At 41.1% G+C, this 21,129-nt stretch overlaps 1 protein-coding gene across 2 annotated transcripts in view; it reads left to right on the top strand.

Annotated features, from left to right (window-relative positions):
* The window catches only part of VIL1 (villin 1), a 66,803-nt gene that overhangs the window by 38,531 nt on the left and 7,143 nt on the right, over nt 1–21,129 (top strand). For both annotated transcript variants that reach the window (XM_070729388.1, XM_070729396.1), the window contains 10 exons: nt 1,409–1,487; nt 3,403–3,501; nt 4,302–4,455; nt 5,741–5,841; nt 7,811–7,948; nt 9,967–10,125; nt 14,704–14,883; nt 15,986–16,131; nt 17,714–17,858; nt 20,217–20,405. In XM_070729388.1, the coding sequence (XP_070585489.1) occupies nt 1,409–1,487; nt 3,403–3,501; nt 4,302–4,455; nt 5,741–5,841; nt 7,811–7,948; nt 9,967–10,125; nt 14,704–14,883; nt 15,986–16,131; nt 17,714–17,858; nt 20,217–20,405 (1,390 nt within the window). The remainder of the gene's footprint in view (nt 1–1,408; nt 1,488–3,402; nt 3,502–4,301; nt 4,456–5,740; nt 5,842–7,810; nt 7,949–9,966; nt 10,126–14,703; nt 14,884–15,985; nt 16,132–17,713; nt 17,859–20,216; nt 20,406–21,129) is intronic.

Below are 21,129 nucleotides of genomic sequence, written 5' to 3'. Positions count from 1 at the left end.
GGTCAGCGTGACTATAATACAAAGATGTCACACGATACATGCGGGTGAATCCACTGTTTGGTTCCCTTGCACCTCTACAAAATATTAGAGAATATTTACATGAATAAAATGCTATTTTAAACTTTTATGTTCCCACCTCCACGTGATGAAAGGCCACACTGCCGGTTGTGGGAAAGTGTAATTAGAGAGAAGATTTGAGGCCACAAGAAGAGGATTTGTGGGCCGGCCAATCCTGATTCATCTCCACATATAACCATGGAACCTCAAGTGATTTCAGGATCGTTACTCTAACTAGCTGAGATTCCCCCTTTGTTATTTAACAATCCTAGTACAGTGGTACCTCTACCTAAGAGCGCCTCTACTTATGAACTTTTCTAGATAAGAACCGGGTGTTCAAGATTTTTTTGCCTCTTATCGAGAACCATTTTCCACTTACAAACCCGAGCCCCCAAAACTGTAACCGGAAAAGGCAGGGAGAAGCCTCTGTGGGGCCGCTCTAGGAATCTCCTAGGAGGAAACAGGGCTGGAAAAGGCAGGGAAAAGCTTCCTTGGGGCCTCTCTAGGAATCTCCTTGGAGGAAACAGGGCCTCCACCTTCCCTGTGGTTTCCCCAATCGCACGCATTATTTGCTTTTATAATGATTCCTATGGGAAAATTGCTTCTTCTTACAAACTTTTCTACTTAAGAACCTGGTCGCGGAACGAATTAAGTTCATAAGTAGAGGTATCACTGTTTCTAAATTACAGTTCATAAAAACCATCCATGTGGTGTGGTTTATTAATGGTGGAAGGTATCTAACAGTCTTTCACTGCCTACAGCCTTCCAGAGGCATCAGTCCACTTACCTTCACCACTGGTTCGGCATTGTGACATTTTACGTGTGAACTCTTGTGCAATTTCATTTCTGCACATGCTCAGAAGGTGGATTCAGCCCAAAACACAGCTGTGGAGCTGATCAGCTGTGCTTTGGGCAGGCAGGTGTTGCCTCTACCATTGCTGGGTGCTCGGCTTTGCATGTCCAGCGTACAACCGCATCCCAGCAAGATTTTGCTTCTGCTACTTATTAACCCAATCCTCATGTTTTTGTTGTGAAGATCTTATGTTGGTTTTGTGAGCTAGCAGGGGGAAGGAGAGGGGATGGTTTTTTGTGCGAGTGGCTGGCAAGCACGAACATGCACGCACAGTTCCATTTGTGCATAAGTGTGTACACAAATGGAAGGCACACCTGCTCCCCCGAATGCTCTCGCAAGCGGTGTGTGTGTGTGTGTACGGGGACGCACACATACTCATGGACTGCTTCCACGGCCCAGTTCTGAACAGCAGATGGCCTAGTAGTGGTCTACAACCTGGGGACTGGGGATTCCTGTTGTTGGATTTATTCTGTAACAAACACTTTGCTTTCTTTCAAGTGTCTCTGATGTGGAAGGAAATCTACTTGTTCAGGAAATTGCTATCCAGCCCCTCACTCAAGACCTCCTGAAGCATGAGGTGAGAGACTTCTTTGAAATTGAGCTTGCATGTCGATGGAGGGAAGAAGCAATGAAATACCTGAGTGCCAGGGGTGAAATGCTACTGGTTGTCAGGCCCAAAGTAATTATGTGAAGTCAAAGGTTGGCCTGACACAGTTTGCTAGTGATAGAGGAAGGGGGGGGGGAGTGTGAGAGAGATATATATGCTACCACACATTACTTTCTGCAGATGCATAGTAAACGAACACAGGAAGGAATCAGGAATCCTGCACAGGATTGGTCTTCATGACTGCACTTGTGGGTGTGGGGGGGTGATGTGGGGTTTTGACCCGGATGTAATCTAAGGTAGTGTTTCCCAACCTTGGCAACTTGAAGATATTTGGACTTCATTTGCTGGCTGGGGAATTCTGGGAGTTGAAGTCCAAATATCTTCAAGTTGCCAAGGTTGGGAAACACCACCTTAGATTACATCCGGGTCAAAACCCCACTGATCTAAGGGACTCAGAGTTGGAATGATCCAAGTCGAATCCAGACTTGGCTGTTAATAAATCCTGCGCTGAGAGAAGCACAGGCATGGAAATGATTTATTTCTCAGAATGCTATTTGGTTCGCTATTTGGTATGGGCTGGTTCACTCAAACCGGTAGTAAAAATGCTCTTTAAAAGTTTTTTTAAAAAGTTTTTTAGGATTACCGGGCATAACTGATTGTCACTGATGAACCTTTAAAAAAACCCTCTTTAAAAACATTGTTTTAAAAACTACCTATTCACTGTAACTGTGACTCTGTGAAGTTCCTGCTTTGTTGCAGGGGCCATTTTGTGTGAAGTCCAGCTGCTTCTGCATTGTGTGTGAGCCAGTTGTTTAGGAGTCAGTGGTGTAACTTTTGTGTTATTTTTTGTGCAAAGTGTGATAGTTGAGTTTTGAGCGCTTTGTGGCTCCTGCAAGATACCTGTTTGTTGTTGCAGGGGTCATTTTGTGTGTTTTTGCATTGTGTGCATTGTGTATAAGAGTCAGTTGTGTAGCTTTTGTGTTACTTTCATGCAACGTGTGATAGCTTGTTTTTGAGCTCTTTGTGTGAAGTCTTTTGCATTGTGTGTGTCAGTCAATTGTGTGGCTTTTGTGTTGTTTAAGTATGAAGTGTAAAAGTTGGTTTTTTGAGCTCATCTGATCACATGACCATGACCACCAAGCCACGCCTGCCCAGTCACATGACCACCAAGCCACACCCACAGGACCAACAGGGAAAGATTTTAGATTTCACTACTGCTCAATGCCTGACTCTCATAAATGGACGCCTTCTACTGCCACCTTAATCTCAAACCGAGAAGCAAAAAGTAAATGAGTTGTCGAAGCGTGGCACTCATTACCGGACTCAATGGTGTCATCCCCAAACCCCCAACACTTTACCCTTAGATTATCCATGGTTGACCGATCCAGATTCCTAAGAGGTCAGTAAGGGGCGAGTACAAATGCACTAGAGTGCCTTCCGTCCCCTGTCCTATTGCTCTCCTATATCTCCTATTCCTTTCTTCTATTCCTCTTCTTCTATTCTTTCATTGATATGTTTTATTCTTATATCTTCTCTTCTATTCTTTCTTGGATATATTTTACTATGAGTATCTCCTCTAAACAATGTCGTCTGGCGGGACCCATAACCTTAATTATGTATTTTACTATGTATATAGATATATACCCACTAAAACCTTCATTGTGTATTGGACCAAATCAATCAATAATAAATAAATGAATGAATGAATGAATGAATGAATGAATGAATGAATGAATGAATGAATGAATGAATGAATGAATGAATGAGGGTGTACTTTTTTAAAGAGAGAATTTGACAATAATATTTGCCAGGGAAAAATGTGTTCACACAGCTGTCTCCTAATAAAAGCACCTTAAAAATGGTAACCTGCTTTGTCTGTTGTTAGGATTGCTATATCTTGGACCAAGGTGGTAGTAAGATCTTTGTGTGGAAGGGCAAACACTCCAGCAAGGAAGAGAGGCAGCAGGCTCTGTCAAGGGCCTTGGTGAGTAAAGGTGTCGTTATGTGGACAAAGCTAGGACCATAACAAAAAAATGTTTCAGGAAATGTGTCCATCCTAGGAAAATGTTTCCATTCTTGGTCTTCTACCTTTTAAAGGGGTTGCAGTTCTATTGACTCATCATCATCCATATGATTTTGACCCAAAATATTGCTATTGCAACCTGTTCTTCACATCTTTTTTTTTTTTCATTTTATAGGATTGGGTAGATATCAATAAAACAAAAAAAAGAAAATATATAACATGCAATGAAAACTTCCCCTATTCCTAATGATAGGAATTTTCACAAGAATATTCTTGGCTTGGACAGCAAATTCCAGGAAATATTAACACAGATTCTCAACAAAGAATACAAAACGCTTGTCTATAAAATGTTAAGTGAAGAACAACTACTAATGCTTACTAGAATTAACTGGACACAGTTTAAGACACAAAGGAAAATACCATTAGATGAGGATGGAAAATTGTTTAGATAAAAGATAAACTTGATTTTTCTCCCCACTAAATAAGCAAAATAATACAGTACATAAATATTTTAAAAATTGCCTTTTTCAAAAGAATATGATCCAAGGATTTTGATACTTTAATTCATTGTGGCATGATACCTAAATTATAATTCTTCAAATATTTCTTAAATACATGCTTTATTGAAAGCAATTATTTTTAAGTTTTCTTTTTAGATAATTTTACAGGAAAGCAATAAGTTCTCTTGAAAGAAACTGTTAGCTGCCTATGGAAAAGAAGAGTAGGGTTCTTATTGCGAATATTCATATTTTACATTTCAGGGTTTCATCAAAGCAAAAAACTACCCACCTACCACTAGCGTGGAGACTGAAAACGATGGCTCTGAATCAGCAGTTTTCAGGCAGCTGTTTCAGAAATGGACAGTTCACAATCAAACCACTGGCTTTGGCAAGACTCATGCAGTTGGAAAAATAGGTAAACGCTAGAGCAGAGGAGCAATTACTCAGAGGCTGGTTCTGTCAACTATGAATTCAGCCCTTCCTTACTACAGATTCTTTGCCAGCATGATTATATTGTAGCGTTCGGAATAATAGAACAATAGCTAGAGGGTGACAAACAGTAGAAAATGTATATTAAAGTACCTTCTCACATATTCCATCCATACAGTGAAAGCTGTTCCATCTTGTCGCTATCTTCTTTTCATACAAAAATCTGGGCTTGCACAAAAGAGCTGATCATTTCAAGCCTAAGGTCCAGGAGGGAAGTGTTTTTAATAGGAAAGTGAACACAAGAACAAGGGGACACAATCTGAAGTTAGTTGGGGGAAAGATCAAAAGCAACATGAGAAAATATTATTTTACTGAAAGAGTAGTAGATCCTTGGAACAAACTTCCAGCAGACGTGGTAGGTAAATCCACAGTAACTGAATTTAAACATGCCTGGGATAAACATATATCCATCCTAAGATAAAATACAGAAAATAGTATAAGGGCAGACTAGATGGACCATGAGGTCTTTTTCTGCCGTCAGTCTTCTATGTTTCTATGTTTCTAACTACTTACTTACTTACTTACTTACTTACTTACTTACTTACTTACTTACTTACTTACTTACTTATTAGATTTCTATGCTGCTCTGTTCCTCAGACTCAGGGCGGCTCACAACAAGTAATACAATAACATGTATGTATAACGAGTCGATGGAGAGGGGCGGCATATAAATTTAATAAATAATAATAATAATAATGCAGAAATCTAAATTTAAAAACATACTAAAACCTCAATAACTAGTCTCTCGGGTTCAGGCAAACAAGCATGAATTCATTCGTCAGCTGGGGCTAGATGTTGGTCTTAGCAACCCCAAGCCTGTTGGCAAAGATAGGTCCTTAGACTCTTGCAGAAGGCGGGAAGTGTGGGGGCATTGCGAATCTCTGGAGGGAGTTGGTTCCAAAGGGCTGGGGCCACCACAGAGAAGGCTCTTCCCCTACGTCCCGCCAGGTGACATTGTCTAGCTGATGGCACCTGGAGAAGGCCAACTCTGTGGGACCTGACCGGTCGCTGGGACACATGAGGCAGAAGATAGTCCCATAAGTAGTCTGGTCCGATGCCATGTCGGTCTTTATATATCATAACAAACACTTTAAATTGTGTTCTGAAACCAATCGGCAGCCAATGCAGCTCGTGGAGTGCTGGAGAGACATGAGCGTACCTCTGAAGTTGCTGAACATTACTTGTTACCTTCTCTTTTTTCCTTAAAACAGCCAAGGTGGAGCAGGTGAAGTTTGATGCCACTAGTTTGCATGCCAGGCCAGAGATGGCTGCCCAGCACAAGATGGTTGATGATGGTTCTGGAGAGACACAAGTAAGGAATATATTTGTTTTCCTAAAAAAAAACCTTCACAACTTATATAGTACAGTGGTACCTCTACCGAAGAACGTGTCTACTTAAGAATTTTTCTAGATAAGAATATGATGTTCAAGATTTTTTTGCCTCTTCTTAAGAACCATTTTTTACTTAAGAACCCAAGCCCGGAAAAATTTCCCAGGAAATTTGAGAGCAGCACAAGGGCCCAGACAGTTTCCTGCCATTCCCCCTTTAATCCCGTCCACCTCAGGTTTTTCTGGGCGCTTAAGGAGGGCTTTGGCAGTCCAGAGCGAACAAAGCATTTTCCTTTTTCTGGGCACTTGGAGAGGGAATAAACCACTTCGCTGTGGTGACTTCCTCGTGCTGCCCCCCATACACCCGGCACGAGGTTGTCTCCTGGAGCATCTGGGCGTGGAAAGGCAAAAGGGGGCGCTTTGCCCTGGCCGGATCAACTCGGCTTCAGCCAAACTGAGGAGTCATCACAGTGAAGGAAAGGCGCCAGCTACAAAGCAAGCGAGCGAGAGGAGAGGGGAGCCCTTCAGCATGGGAAGGAAGAGGAAGCAAGTAGCAGCATCACCAGCCTTTCAGTCAAAGGAGCGGGAGGTTCCCCACTCTCACCCACATGGGTTTCTCTCTCTGGCACAGTGTGTGGGAGGCAGCCTCGTGCTGGATGTATGGGAGTCGCGTGCTCTTCCTTGCCACCTCAGAGTCCCTCCTTTTTTAAAAAAAACCTTAAAATTTTCAATTTTTTAAATTCACCTCACCTTTTTCCTTCAGCAGCGACTGTCCTCCTCCTCCTCTTCTTCCTCTTCCTCCTCCCATCCAAATTCCGAGCTTTTATTTCTTTCCTAGTGGGTTTGCACGCATTATTTGCTTTTACATTGATTCCTATGGGAAAAATTGCTTCTACTTACAAACTTTTCTACTTAAGAACCTGGTCACGGAACAAATTAAGTTCTTAAGTAGAGGTACCACTGTATCTGTATCAGTGATTCAAGTAGTTGAGGAGTGGCAACATTTAGGCCATGTAGGTGCAAAGACTCACCCAGTAAGGAGAGGAAAGCATACCACTTGATAGTCTGGAATTAGCATCAGTCCATGAACCGATTGATTGCTTTGAAATAATGAATCTTTCTATGTTCCAATCTCATCAGCAAGGTTTGTTTGTACTATAAAATTAGAATCTGTTAGATTCCTTGAAGACCATTTGAAAAAAATATAATACCAAAAGGTTTTAGCTAAATAACAAACTTGCACACTAGTGTGGGAGATTATCAAACTTCTGCAGTAAGGAAGCCATTGGTTAACTTCTAAGTTCATTTATTCAATTTGCATATGTTTCAGGAGTACTTTTCCTAATCTTATGGCAGCCATCAACTATGGTACAGCAGTTGCTTATTTCCCAATATTCCTGACAGTAGAAATTTACTCTTCTGCTTTTGTCTGAAACTTTATGCAGAAACATCCATATTGAAGCATATCACTGTAGCCACAATTATTAAATTTGAGTTTGTAGACAGGCATTTTGTTTTAAATGAAAGTGGAGATCCTTCCATTTTGCACCTCTAATTAATGTATTGCTCTTTTAAAAAATAAGTACAGCAAAGTAGAAAAAAATAAGTACAGTCTTCGGAGAGGGGCGGCATACAAATCTAATAAATTATTATTATTATTATTATTATTATTATTATTATTATTATTAAATAATAAATAAACAAAATAAATAAATAAAATCATCAATTGCACACAACACTGTTCTATAACTTTATTACTCCCAATTTCCAAAATTTGATTAATTTTTCATAGTGTGAAGGATGTAATTTTTATGGTTGGGTGGGGAAATGTGAGACCTTTTGTTTCCAGTCACAGGGATCCTTCATGTTAACTTTGCCCCCATAATTGGTTATACAAAGGATCCTATTTTCTTAATAGATATCTTGCTGTAATTTTGTGCTTTCCTTCACAGGTTTGGAGAATTGAAAACTTAGAACTGGTGCCAGTGGAGGGTCGCAACCTTGGGCATTTCTACAGTGGTGATTGCTACCTTATCCTCTACAAATATTTAGTTTATAACAAGTTGCACTACATCATTTACATTTGGCAGGTGAGCATACAAAAAAGGAACAGAAAGAATGAAAATGTAGCATGGGCAGAGAGGATGTAGACTGAGAATCAAATGCCACTCAGGAAATCATTTAGAAATACAGTGTTCCCTCGATTTTCACGGGGGATGCGTTCCGAGACCGCCCGCGAAAGTCAAATTTCCGCAAAGTAGAGATGCGGAAGTAAATACACCATTTTTGGCTATGGACAGTATCAGAAGCCTTCCCTTAACACTTTAAACCCCTAAATTACCATTTCCCATTCCCTTAACAGCCATTTACTCACAATTATTACTGGTGCTCACCATTGAATAAGACACTTAGTGATCCTGATATTTATAAACATAATTATTTATTAACAATAATTTTTTTTTGTTATTTATTTGCAAAAATAATTATTTATTTTTATTTATTTATTTATTAGATTTGTATGCCGCCCCTCTCCATAGACTCAGGGTGGCTCACAACAGCAATAAAACAAGTCATGACAAATCTAATAATTTAAAATCATTTATTAGTTTGGTGATGACGTAGGACATCATAGAAAAAAACCTGCAAAGTATTTTTTAATTAATATTTTTTGAAAACTCGTGGTATAGGCGATTCACAAAGCTCGAACCCGCAAAAATCAAGGGAACACTGTAGAAATAAAATCATAGGGTGGAAGGGACCTAAAAAGGTCTTCTAGTCCAACCCTCTGCCCCAAACCAGACAAATGATTATTCAATATTTTCTTGAGAATCCTCCAATGATTGAGCACTTATGACTTCTGGAGGCAAGTTGTTCCACTGATTAATTGTTCTCCCTGTCAGGAAATTTCTCCTTGATTCTAGATATTTGATGTCACTCCCTTAAGAAAGAATCCTAACCAAATATGACTTTGGTCACTGTTCTGTCGAGCTCTCTGGTAGAATCCTCCCAAAAATGCACAGATACAATTTCAGACACACACACGTTTGAAAATTCAAAACAATGTTCTTTATACCGAAAAATGCAAATAAACAAAGCACTCTTTTTGTATAGCAAAGAGCACTTGTCTCCAAACAAATTGGTAATTTGTACAAGTCCCTTATCAGTTCTGTGATACTTAGCTTGCAGCTCTGAGGCAATTCACAGTCCTTCTTCTTTCACAAAGTGAAACACACTTTGCCCTGGTTTAGTTTCAAAGCAGGGAATAATCAGCACACAAAGGTCTAAGTCAGCAAAGCAGGCATGAAACAAAATGATCAGATAATCCTCCACAAGGGCCAAACCCACAGGCTGCTATTTATAGCAGCCTCACTAATTACCACAGCCCCACCCAACCACAGGTGGCCTCATTTTCTTTGATAATAATCTCTCAGTGGTTGCTGCCTATGCATCGCTCTCCGCATGCGTGGCTGTATCATTTAACTCTTTTTCTGAATCCAAAGAGGAGCTAGATAATTGATCTCCTTCTGAGCTGTCTGCCACACTCTCCTCCTCACTGTCACTCATGTCTTCTTGGTCAGAGGAGCCTTCATCAGTAGACTCCACCGGGGGCAAAACAGACCCGCAGCATGTGGATGTCTCCCCCACATCCACAGTCCTTGGGGCAGGAGCAGGGCCAGAAGCCAACCACAACAGTCACATGACACAAATGTAGTCCAGGAATTATTAGCAAATTCATGTCAACATGAAGCCTGAGGTTCATCAGAAATGCCCTTACCTTGGAACTGGGCTACCTAAACTCTTAGCATCCCATAGTCATCTTTAAAAGTTGAAACTGTTATTTCTAACAAGAAAGAGAACCAACACTGGAAACAATGGCAACTGTACATTAATGCAAAATGAAATTTATTTTTTTACCGTGATCTGGCACTTATCACTCAAAATGTGACCTTTTACCAAAAGAAAGTGGTGCATCTCTGCACTAAATATAAAATACGCAAGACAGTCAAGAATGATAAAGTGGCCAAGATTCCTTAATTAGAAATCCTTTGAATTCCAACTGGAAAGTTTTTTCCAGAAGAGTCCAGTGAGTTTTCTCTTTGCTTCCCAGGGCCGTCACGCCACTGCGGACGAGATTACTGCCTCTGCCTACCAAGCTGTCACTCTGGACCAAACCTATAATGGTGAGCCTGTGCAGGTTCGAGTCACCATGGGCAAGGAACCTGCCCATCTTATGGCCATTTTCAAAGGACGCATGATAGTGTATGCGGTAAGTACTTGTGGTGGTGGAATTCAAATTTTTTTCTACCTGTTATAGTTATAGTTTATTATAGTTTATTAGATTTGTATGCCGCCCCTCTCCGAAGACTCTTTGGGTGTGGCTTGGCGGGCGTGGCTGTGTGGGAGTGGCAGGGGAAGGATACTGTAAAATCTCCATTCCCTCCCTGCTCCAGAACCATATTTCAGCTGTGGCGAGGGGGACGTTTGCCCAGGTTCGCCTGGTGCACCAGTTGCGGCCCTATCTGGACCGGGACTCACTGCTCACAGTCACTCATGCCCTTATCACCTCGAGGTTCGACTACTGTAATGCTCTCTACATGGGGCTACCTTTGAAGAGTGTTCGGAAACTTCAGGTCGTGCAGAATGCAGCTGCGAGAGCAATCATGGGCTTCCCCAGGTATGCCCATGTTACTCCAACACTCTGCAGTCTGCATTGGTTGCCGATCAATTTCCGGTCACAATTCAAAGTGTTGGTTATGACCTATAAAGCCCTTCATGGCACGGGACCAGAATATCTCTGGGACCGCCTTCTGCTGCACGAATCCCAGCGACCGGTGAGGTCCCACAGAGTTGGCCTTCTCCGGGTCCCGTCGACTAAACAATGTCATTTGGTGGGTCCCATGGGAAGAGCCTTCTCTGTGGTGGCCGCAACTCTCTGGAACCAGCTCCCCCTGGAGATTAGAACTGCCCCCACCCTCCTTGTCTTCCGTAAACTCCTTAAAACCCACCTTTGCTGCCAGGCTTGGGGGAATTGAGATATCTCCCCCAGGCCTATACAATTTATGTAAGGTATGTTTGTATGTATGTCTGATTAATAATGGGGTTTTTAAAATGTTTTTAAGTTATTAGATTTGTTATGAATTTTTCTATTGCTGTTGTGAGCCGCCCCGAGTCTACGGAGAGGGGCGGTATACAAATCTAATAAAATAAATAAATAAATAAATAAATAAAATCCAGATTTCCTCCCAATCAGCTGGGATGTGGGAGGCAGAGGATAGATGGGAACAGGGCCAGTTCTCCAAACTGCTCAAAATTTCTGCTACCAGAACTGGTCAGAACCTGCTGAAGCCCACCTTTGTTAGTGGAAAGGCAGACTGCAAGATAACTTACCGGCTTTCGTTCCCTCCAATCCAATAAGGTCTAACATAGAGGTGGTGGTGGTGATCTCTAATGGGTTATCCCAGCGATTCTGTCTGAGCAATGGCATTGGGATAGAGGCATGTCTTCCTTTTCCTACTAAGCATTTTTCTAACCTCAATTGTCTCCTTCTGAACTGTGTCATTATCAGCCCTTCTATTGGGGAAGTTATTATTATTATTTATTAGATTTGTATGCCGCCCCTCTCCAAAGACTTGGGGCGGCTCACAACAGTAATAAGAAACAGTGTAACAATGGGACAAATCCAATAATAAAAAATATATAAAAACCCCAATAATTAAAAACAATACAGCACATACATACCAAACATGAAATATAAAAAGCCTGGGGGAGATATCTTAGTTCCCCCATGCCTGGCGATACAGGTGGGTCTTGAGTAACTTGCAAAACCAGGTGCTGTCGGGGGGGCTATCGGTATGTAAGGTTAAAGAGTGGGACAAAAAACTAAATTATTGGATTGAAGAAGACAAGAGACCAAGAATAAGAAAAAAGTGGTTAATTGTGAATGAAAAAGAGGGGGGATGGGGAGTTCCATGTTTGGAGCTGTATAGGGAAGCTTTTCAAATGGAAAGGTTAATGGAGTTGCAAATAGGTGAAAATAAATGGGCGAAATTGGAAAAACAGATAAACGGGATGAACAATAGAGAATTAATTTTTAGGAAGTGGAATAGGAGTGATATAGGTAAATTAATAGGCCCAATGAAAGGGACTATGGAAATTTGGAAAAAATGGCAAGGGAAAATAGGATTATATAAATCTAAACTGTCATCGCTTTATGTAATAAATAGAGAAAACGAAATTAACTTAAATAGGGTTATAGGAGAGTTGAAGGGAAGAGGGATAACTAAGATAGAACAGTTATACGAGAAGGATGGCAGGCCAAGTAGAAATCGTATAGAATGGTGGTTAGGTAAGGGAAGGTGGCTACAAATAAATGCAATATGTAAATATCTAAATGAAAGGGAGAATAAAGTAGTATTATGGCGGGAGGAGACAGGGTTAGAGAAAATAATAAGAGAAAAAAGTGAGGGGATAAAGGCGCAAGCAACTAATATATACAAACTGCTAGTGCAGTCAGATGGGGATACGATTGATGGATTGACTAAATGGTGGCAAAATGAGATATTAGTAGAGGTACAAGAAATGGAAAATATAGTAGAAGATATAAGGAAAATTAAAAATACAAGAATTAGGGAAATGAGAAGGAAAATATTACATAAGTGGTATTTCACTCCCGTTCAATTTGCACATTTTCAGCAGAATGTCAGGGGGAATTGTTGGCATGGTTGTCAAGATAAAGGAGTGTTTATGCATATGTTTTGGGAATGCCCGATAGTGCAGGAATTTTGGCAAAAAGTGAAAGAGGATATCAATAGAATGTTAAATATACAATGGACAATCACTAAGGAAATGGCAGTACTAGTAAAAATGCGATGGGAGAATTTAGAGAAATAAAAAAAGCAGCAATAGAAAGCGCTCAGGCAGTAATAGTTTTGGGTTGGAAGGATGCGACAAAATGGACAATGCAAAATTGGTATAGGTACATGGTGGACCATATTCAATTTGAAATTATGGAAAAAAGGATAAATTTGGATAATGAAACTGAGTTGGGACAGCTGATGGGACGGTGGGACAAGGTAAGACGATATATGACAAGCAGAATCCGAGACCAAGCTACAAGAAATAAACTGGAATCACTCTATAATATGTAAACAGATATATTGCTCTTGGGTTAAGTGGATTATACAAGAAATACCCCCAATTTGGTGGTGGGGAATGTGTGTATGTCGGGGTGGTGGGCACAATTCACAATTTACTACGCACTGTTTTATGTTGTGTGATTTTAAATTGTTAAAAATCAATAAAAAATATTAATTTAAAAAAAAGAGTAACTTGCAAAACACAAGGGGGGTGGGGGCCGTTCTAATCTCCGGGGGGAAGTTGGTTCCAGAGGGCTGGAGCCACCACAGAGAAGGCTCTTCCCCTGGGGCCCGCCAAACAACATTGTTTGGTCAATGGGACCCAGAGAAGGCCAACTCTGTGGGACCTTATCGGCCGCTGGGATTCGTGCAGCAGAAGGCAGTTCCAGAGGTATTCTGGTCCAATGCCATGTAGGGCTTTAAAGGTCATTACCAACACTTTGAATTGTGACCGGAATCTGATCAGCAGTCAGTGCAGACCACGGAGTGTTGTAGAAATATGGGAGAATCTGGGAAGCCAAACAATAGCTCTCGCTGCTGCATTCTGCACGATCTGAAGTTTCCGAACACTTTTCAAAGGTAGCCCCATGTAGAGTTATTTAAATTTGCTTACCATTATGGTTAATAGCGGTTTCTGGCATGTGGGATAAGTGAAAGGAGGGGTTAAGTATGGAAAAATGACAAGAGGTAAAGGATTAAGTACTTTGACTTCTTCTAAATGGATTTGGAGGGAGGGAGGGAGAGAAGAAAGGAACGGAGGGAGGGAGGTGTTCGGTCTAGACCACCCACCAATCAGAATTAAAAGTCTACACATTCACGGGATAATACTTAAAAGCTATATTGCTTACAAAACATTAGGCAAAAAACTGGTTAAATAGTTCCATCTCTAATTTAGTCCATTCTGGCAGTATTCCCAGCTTAACTGACTCTAAGATAAGAACAGGTCCTGGGCTGGAAACTAAAGCTCAGTTAGGGGAATTCCTTTGAAGTGATTCTGTCAGTCAAACAGACTTACAGTTCTCCATAGTTTTTTCAGACAACGAGATTACATGACGATAAGCTTACGTTAGAGCGATCTGCAAACAAAGTATTTCTTGAACTCTGGAGCAGCCACATGGCCATGATTTTCACAAACGTTGTTCACCATGCCCACTTCCCCCAATCCTGTTGCTTATATAGGGACAAGGCATGAAGAAGTGTTCCCTAGAGCTACTAATGCCAAGACCCCATTCTTTTCAGATATTCTTGTCCGGACATTGTCCTCCTCACTCTGGCGTCTAACATGGGCTCGTCCTCTAATTCTTCTTCCTCCTCTGACTCAGTCAATACCATAACTGGGAGTGCCACAGTCTCTAGTTGATCCTCAGTCTGTAACTCCGCATCACTCTCACTCTCGGACTCAGATGACAAGAACACTGGCCTAGAATACGAATACGCATCCATCTTCTGGTCCTCGAAATCCATGACAGATGGATGTAGATCAGCCACAACAAGAGGGAGGTTTCCAGGCAGCAAATTCCAGAGCCAAATTTATTTACTAACATATTTCTGTCAAAGGAATGTTTTGTTTTACTCCATAATATATTTTCTATTCTGAAAGAAAATGAACAAGGAAAACTTGAGATATTGTTAAGTAGAAGGTACAGTACTCAGCTTTTGTCCACATTTAGTTTTTTTAAAATTTTATTTTATTTTTCCTTCTTTCCCAGGGTGGTACTTCCCGAGCTGGCAATACAGAACCAGAACCTCCCACCCGTCTTTTCCAAGTTCATGGGACTAATGAATACAACACCAAAGCTGTGGAGGTGTCTCCCAGGGCCTGCTCCCTCAATTCCAATGATGTCTTCATCCTTAAAACCCAGAGTTGCTGTTACCTCTGGTACGGTAAGGTAGGTAATGTACCATGATGGGGAAGCTCATGCAGTAGAAATAAGCTCCGAAGCACTAATTTTAGCATTGCATGCAACACAGTAGAATTTAATGAACAAGGACATGTGTCAACCAAGGACTAAGTAAGTAGGTGGGTAGTAATTCCTAAGGCTCATGGTTTCCTAATGTTCTGCCGGCGTGTTTCAACCGCCCATAATTACAGGGTAATTAGTTCAGGAAGACACACACCACACGATAAAAGGAAAACCAAAGGTTTTTATAAACAGAAAAATAGAAACATCTCCCTTTTTAAATGTCAGAGGGATTTTCTGGTACACACAAGGCACAGGTTAAATGCAATCCAATTGCTCATCCAATAATTGGGAAATTGAGTCCAATTCTAAAGTCCAGAGCAGGGGTAGGGAACGTTGGCTCTTCTGTGACTTGTGGACTTCAACTCCCAGAATTCCTGAGCTAGCATGATTGGCTCGGGAATTCTGGGAGTTGAAGTCCACAAGTCATAGAAGAGCCAACGTTCCCTACCCCTGGTCCAGAGAGTCCACACACACAATCCTGAACAGCACAAAAGCCATGATCTTGACAAAACAATGAATCAGATAAACTGCCATGAGGCTAAAACACCAGGCTGCACTTTTATCTGTAGCACTAATTACAGCAGCCCCACCCAACCACAGGTGGCCTCATTTTCTCTTGTAATAATCCTTCAGTTGTTGTCTCCTAAGCATCACTCTACGCATGCGTGGATGTGTCATTAATTCTTGTTCAGAATCCAGGAATGATACAAATGACTGATCTCCTCCTGGGCTGTCTGCCAAACTCCCCTCTTCCCTGTCACTCATGCTTCCTTGGTCAGAGGAGGCTTCGTTGTCAGATTCCATCGGGAGCAAAACAGGCCTGCGGCATATGGATGTTTCCCCCACATCCACCTGCACATTCCTTGGGGCAGGAGCTGGGCCAGAGCTAACCACAACACCTAATAAGAGGAGGGAGACCATAACGGGCATCTAAATCTCAAGCAGGCAAGCTATGGTTTAAAAAGTAGCACCGCTCAGATCCTCCCGTGATCATTTTCACAATTTACCACATTGGTACCTTCGACAGGGCTGCAGCGGGGACGAACGAGAGATGGCCAAGAGTGTTTCCGATCTGATCTCCAGGACGGAGAAAGTTGTGGTAGCAGAAGGCCAGGAGCCTGCAACATTCTGGGTTGCACTAGGTGGGAAGACTCAGTATGCCAACAACAAAAGGTAACGTCTTCCAAGCATATCCAGAGGTGGTAATCTATAATGGGGAAGAAGCAGTGATGGGCTACCAAAACTTTTACTACCACACTGTGGGCGTGGCTTATGCATTTTGTTTCAACATCTTTCAGTGCAAATTGGGTGCTCTGGGGTGGAGCTCCAAATTTTGCTCCTGGTACTGCATTCCTGACTGTACCTGTAGGAGCCCATCACTGGGAAGAAGAGAGGAGCAATCTGCTCTAGTGTTGTGCATACAACATTTGCAGTGGTGGCTTGGTGGTTATAATGCAGTATTGCAGGCTACTTCTGCAGACAGCCAGGAGTTTGATTCTGACTAGCTTAAGGTTCACTCAGCCTACCATCCTTCCGAGGTCAGTAAAATGAGAATCTAGATTGTTGGGGGCAATATGCTGATGCTGTAAACTGCCCAGAGTGTGCTGTAAGAGCACTATAGAGTGGTCTATAAGTCTAAGTGCTATTGCTACTGCTATTTCTCAGGCTACATCGGGGTGACTGGAACTCTGGTCTATCACTACAATTCCCAACTCTTCCAGCCTATGAGGTTCATGGGATTATTATTATTATTATTTATTAGATTTGTATGCCGCCCCTCTCCGAAGACTTGGGGCGGCTCACAACAGTAATAAAAACAATATAGTAGTGGAACAAATCTAATATTTAAAAACATATAAAACCCTATCATTATTTAAAAAAACCAAACAGCACATTCATACCAAACATAAAACAAAGTATAAAAAAGCCTGGGGGATGCTGGGAGTTTTAGTTCTACACCTAAAAGACCACCATTGATCCTATCCCCACCTTAAACATTTCTGTTTAACCACATCTGTTCCTGAACTTGAGCCATAGTCTTTGTTAATAATAAAGCTAGAATTGGATACAACAACCACATACAGTATTTCATCTTCAGTCAGAATTCCAGAACACTAGTATTTCTGGCGATTACATCTACACAGTCTGTTTAAAAGCAACATCTTCAACGCCAGCCAAACAAGTGCCATGTTTTGGGCTCTTGAAACCCAGTTGGGTTTTTTAGCAAATGTCTTGTTGATGACAGGTAATTCTGTAGGAATTCAAAAAGGGAAGCAGTGTAGCAGCAGTGAAGAAGTGACCCATGGCTGTGGTCAGTTTGTAAAATTCAAGGAACAACTTGATAACCATTCTGTTTCACTCATGAAAACTTGGGCTGTGATTATGATTGAATAGGAAGAGTTTGAGCAACAATAGCAGAGAGCTCTTAATAATTTTCTGCCCTGCCACCAGTGAAGGGCTACCAATTTTTTTACTACCACACTGTGGGCGTGGCGTATGCAGGAAACCCTGCATTTTCTTTCAACGTCTTTCAGTGCAAATTGGGTGTTGTGGGGTGGAGCTCCATTTTCGCTACCCCACTGCGTCCCCCCACCCTGCCCAGGAAGTAGCCCACCCCCGCCTGCCGCTCTCTGCTCTAGATGGCACCCATTTCAATGCTGCCAAGTGGGGAAATCCTTTACCGTGTCATAATTTCCCCACCTTTGCCAGGAGGTTGTTCCAGCAGCACCAAAATTGCTTTATCGATTTTACGCAGATTGCAAGAAGAAACGATTTCGATTACACCTCGGCTCTTTGAGTGTTCCAATAAGACAGGCAGGTTCCTTGCCACGGAGCTCACCAATTTTACTCAGGATGATCTGGAACAAGATGACGTGTTCTTGCTGGATGCCTGGGACCAGGTGGGTATGAACTTGGAAGATGCAATAAATAGACATTTACCCCCCATTGTTTTTCTTCCAGCAATAATTGAATCAAAGGTGCCTCGTATTGTTGAGCAATTTGCATGCCCACCCACATCCCATCTGATCTGATTACTAATATAGCCTGTGGTAGATTGCCGTTGCCTGTGCTATATTCCCAAAGAACGTTTAGAACAAAATATTCTCTTCCTCTCACCCTTCATCACTTCCACTTTTTTTCAGTTCTCACTTCTATTTCATAATTGTCGTTCCCCGACTCTCAATTATCACAAATCAGTAGCTTGGGAAGAAAATGTTTATTGGAATTATTCTCCGGTACCAAATACCAATTCCCTCGCTGCCTTTTCCACCGTATAGCAGCAGTGGGTACCTCTGAAAACACCTGCAGCCACCTAATCCTTATTTCTCCTTTTTGGGACCCTGCGGAGATTGTCACAATCGAAATTCAGTTGCTGGTTGCCAGACCAAAGAGGCGTAATTTTCCATGGCAACATATAGTAAAATACGTGTAGTCTCTAATAGGCCCAGCACACATCATCTTTGACAAGAATTGTTGGGCTTGAAAAAAGGATCGCCTAGCCCTGTTATAGAAGTGGCAAAATATGTCTGTTTCAAATGAAATCAGTGCCCCCTTCTGCAGAAGCCAATAAAACAGCCAGAATATTAATGCAAGGACCAAGCTCTGCCTTAAATTTATGCCAACCTATATAAATAAAACTGGATCCAAAAATAAAAATGGAAAGCACTCCACTGCCAATCTAACAGGGGGGAAAAAAATCACAACTCTTAAGTATGTGGCCATTTCTAACACACACATACCCAATGGAATATATGCACCAAAGATCTTTTTCAGTAATAGATTATATATTTTCTGCTTTGCAGAACTGGTTGCAGGAATCAGTTGTTAAATTGTGCAGTTACCTGACAGATGAAGCCACCAAACAAAACAAAAATGAATCCCTTATCTATAATTGCTAAACTAAGGTTCACTGGCCAGCAGTGTTGTATATCTTGAACATGTGTGATGTTTTATTCATTCACTGGAAGATATACACAAATAAGAATCTTTAATTCTTGCTTTGACCTATTAAAGTCAGTTTGTATTTATGGTGAATGTCTAACAGGAAGAACTGTTTTATCCATTTATACTTCATTGCTTCAGAATCCTGATTTCCCCCCTAAATTTCCATTGAATAAATTTTCCCTGTGTACCTGAAGGAGGGGAAGAGACAGATAGAGCTAGTATTTCTGACTCTTTTGTAGGAAGTAATAGTAATGGTTTTACCTATTTTCCTACTTCCATTCCAGTAACACTTTCATCATTGGACTCTCTTGCCCAATGGAGTTAACTCCACTGGCACCAAGGTCCTTTATTACCACATTCTCAATTAATGTAAGCTGCCCTCCAATTTGTAACAAACATACAGTACTTGCAGCCAATGTGTTTGTTGGAAGACTTTTAACTTTTTAATTAACACCAGAAAGCCACCAGCTATATACACTTTCGCTACTAATTTGTTAAATGTGTTATATTTAGTGTTGCCAGATTCCATCTTAATTCCACAAATAATGTACAGTGGTACCTCTACTTATGAACTTAATTCGTTCTGTGACCAGGTTCTTAAGTAGAAAAGTTTGTAAGAAGAAGCAATTTTTTCCATAGGAATCAATGTAAAAGCAAATAATGGGTGTGATTGGGGAAACAACAGGGAAGGTGGAGGCCCTGTTTCCTCCCAGGAGATTCCTAGAAAGGCCCCACAGAGGCTTCTCCCCGCCTTTTCCAGCCCTGTTTCCTCCCAGGAGATTCCTAGAGAGGCCCCACGGAGGCTTCTCCCTGCCTTTTCCGGTTACAGTTTCGGAGGCTCGGGTTTGTAAGTGGAAAATGGGTCTTAAGAAGAGGCAAAAAAATCTTGAATACCTAATTCTTATCTGGAAAAGTTTGTAAGTAGAGGCATTCTTAGGCAGAGGTACCACTGTACATTCTTGCTCAGGGGGAGATGGAAATTGGGAGATGGGATGAGAGTTTTGAAAATTACCATTACTGTACCAGGTTCTGATAAAGAGCTTTTTGGTTGTTTACGTTAATACCAATTTAGCTGGTTTTTTAAAAAGTCCTCTTTTACAAGGTTCTGTCTTTACATAACTTTAATTCTACTTAATTCTGACCCAGTTTTTATGCTTACATGTGCTTATTCCTCACACCTGGATTCATTTTCAGGAGTGTAATTCTAATCCTGAAACAGTGGTCCTAGCTATATATCGTTTATCACGATAATTTTATTTGATTTATAAGCCGCCCAACTCCTGCCAGACTCTGACACATCCCCCACCCCCTAGGTTTACTTCTGGATTGGTAAAGATGCAAATGAGTCTGAGAAAGAAGCAGCAGCTGTCACTGCCCAAGAATACCTGAGGTCTCACCCAGGCAGTCGGGACCCTGACACTCCAATTGTGATTGTGAAACAAGGCAACGAACCCCCAACATTCACTGGCTGGTTTGTAGCATGGGATCCACTCAGATGGACGGTAAGTGACAAAAGGCTCTTTTTCTGACTTGGAAAGCCTGTACCATATGTGAAGAAAAGTGACATAGATAGATAGATAGATAGATAGATAGATAGATAGATAGATAGATAGATAGATAGATAGATAGATGATAGATAGATGATAGATACAGATAGATAGATAGATGATAGATATATAGATGATAGATGACAGATAGATAGATGACAGATAGATAGATAGATGACAGATAAATAGATAGATAGATAGATATAGATGATAGATAGATGATAGATAGATGACAGATAGATAGATAGATAGATAGATGATAGATAGATAGATGACAGATAGATAGATAGATAGATAGATAGATAGATAGATAGATAGATAGATAGATAGATAGAAAGAAACATAGAAGACTGACAGCAGAAAAAGACCTCATGGTCCATCTAGTCTGTCCTTATACCATTTCCTGTATTTTATCTTAGGATGGATATATGTTTATCCCAGGCATGTTTAAATTCAGTTACTGTGGATTTACCAACCACGTCTGCTGGAAGTTTGTTCCAAGGATCTACTACTCTTTCAGTAAAATAATATTGATCTTTCCCCCAACTAAGATAGATAACAGCATGTGAAATTTATTGTCCATTGATATATACATATACGGTACATAGAGAGAGTTGGGGGGTGGGAAAGAAGAAAGAACCTTCATATTCATGGAAGGAATGGCAGCTAGAGGTTCTCA

The sequence above is a fragment of the Erythrolamprus reginae genome, chromosome 1, assembly GCF_031021105.1.
Source record: "Erythrolamprus reginae isolate rEryReg1 chromosome 1, rEryReg1.hap1, whole genome shotgun sequence".
NCBI lineage: Eukaryota > Metazoa > Chordata > Lepidosauria > Squamata > Dipsadidae > Erythrolamprus > Erythrolamprus reginae.
This window is presented reverse-complemented; position numbering and strand designations above follow the sequence as displayed.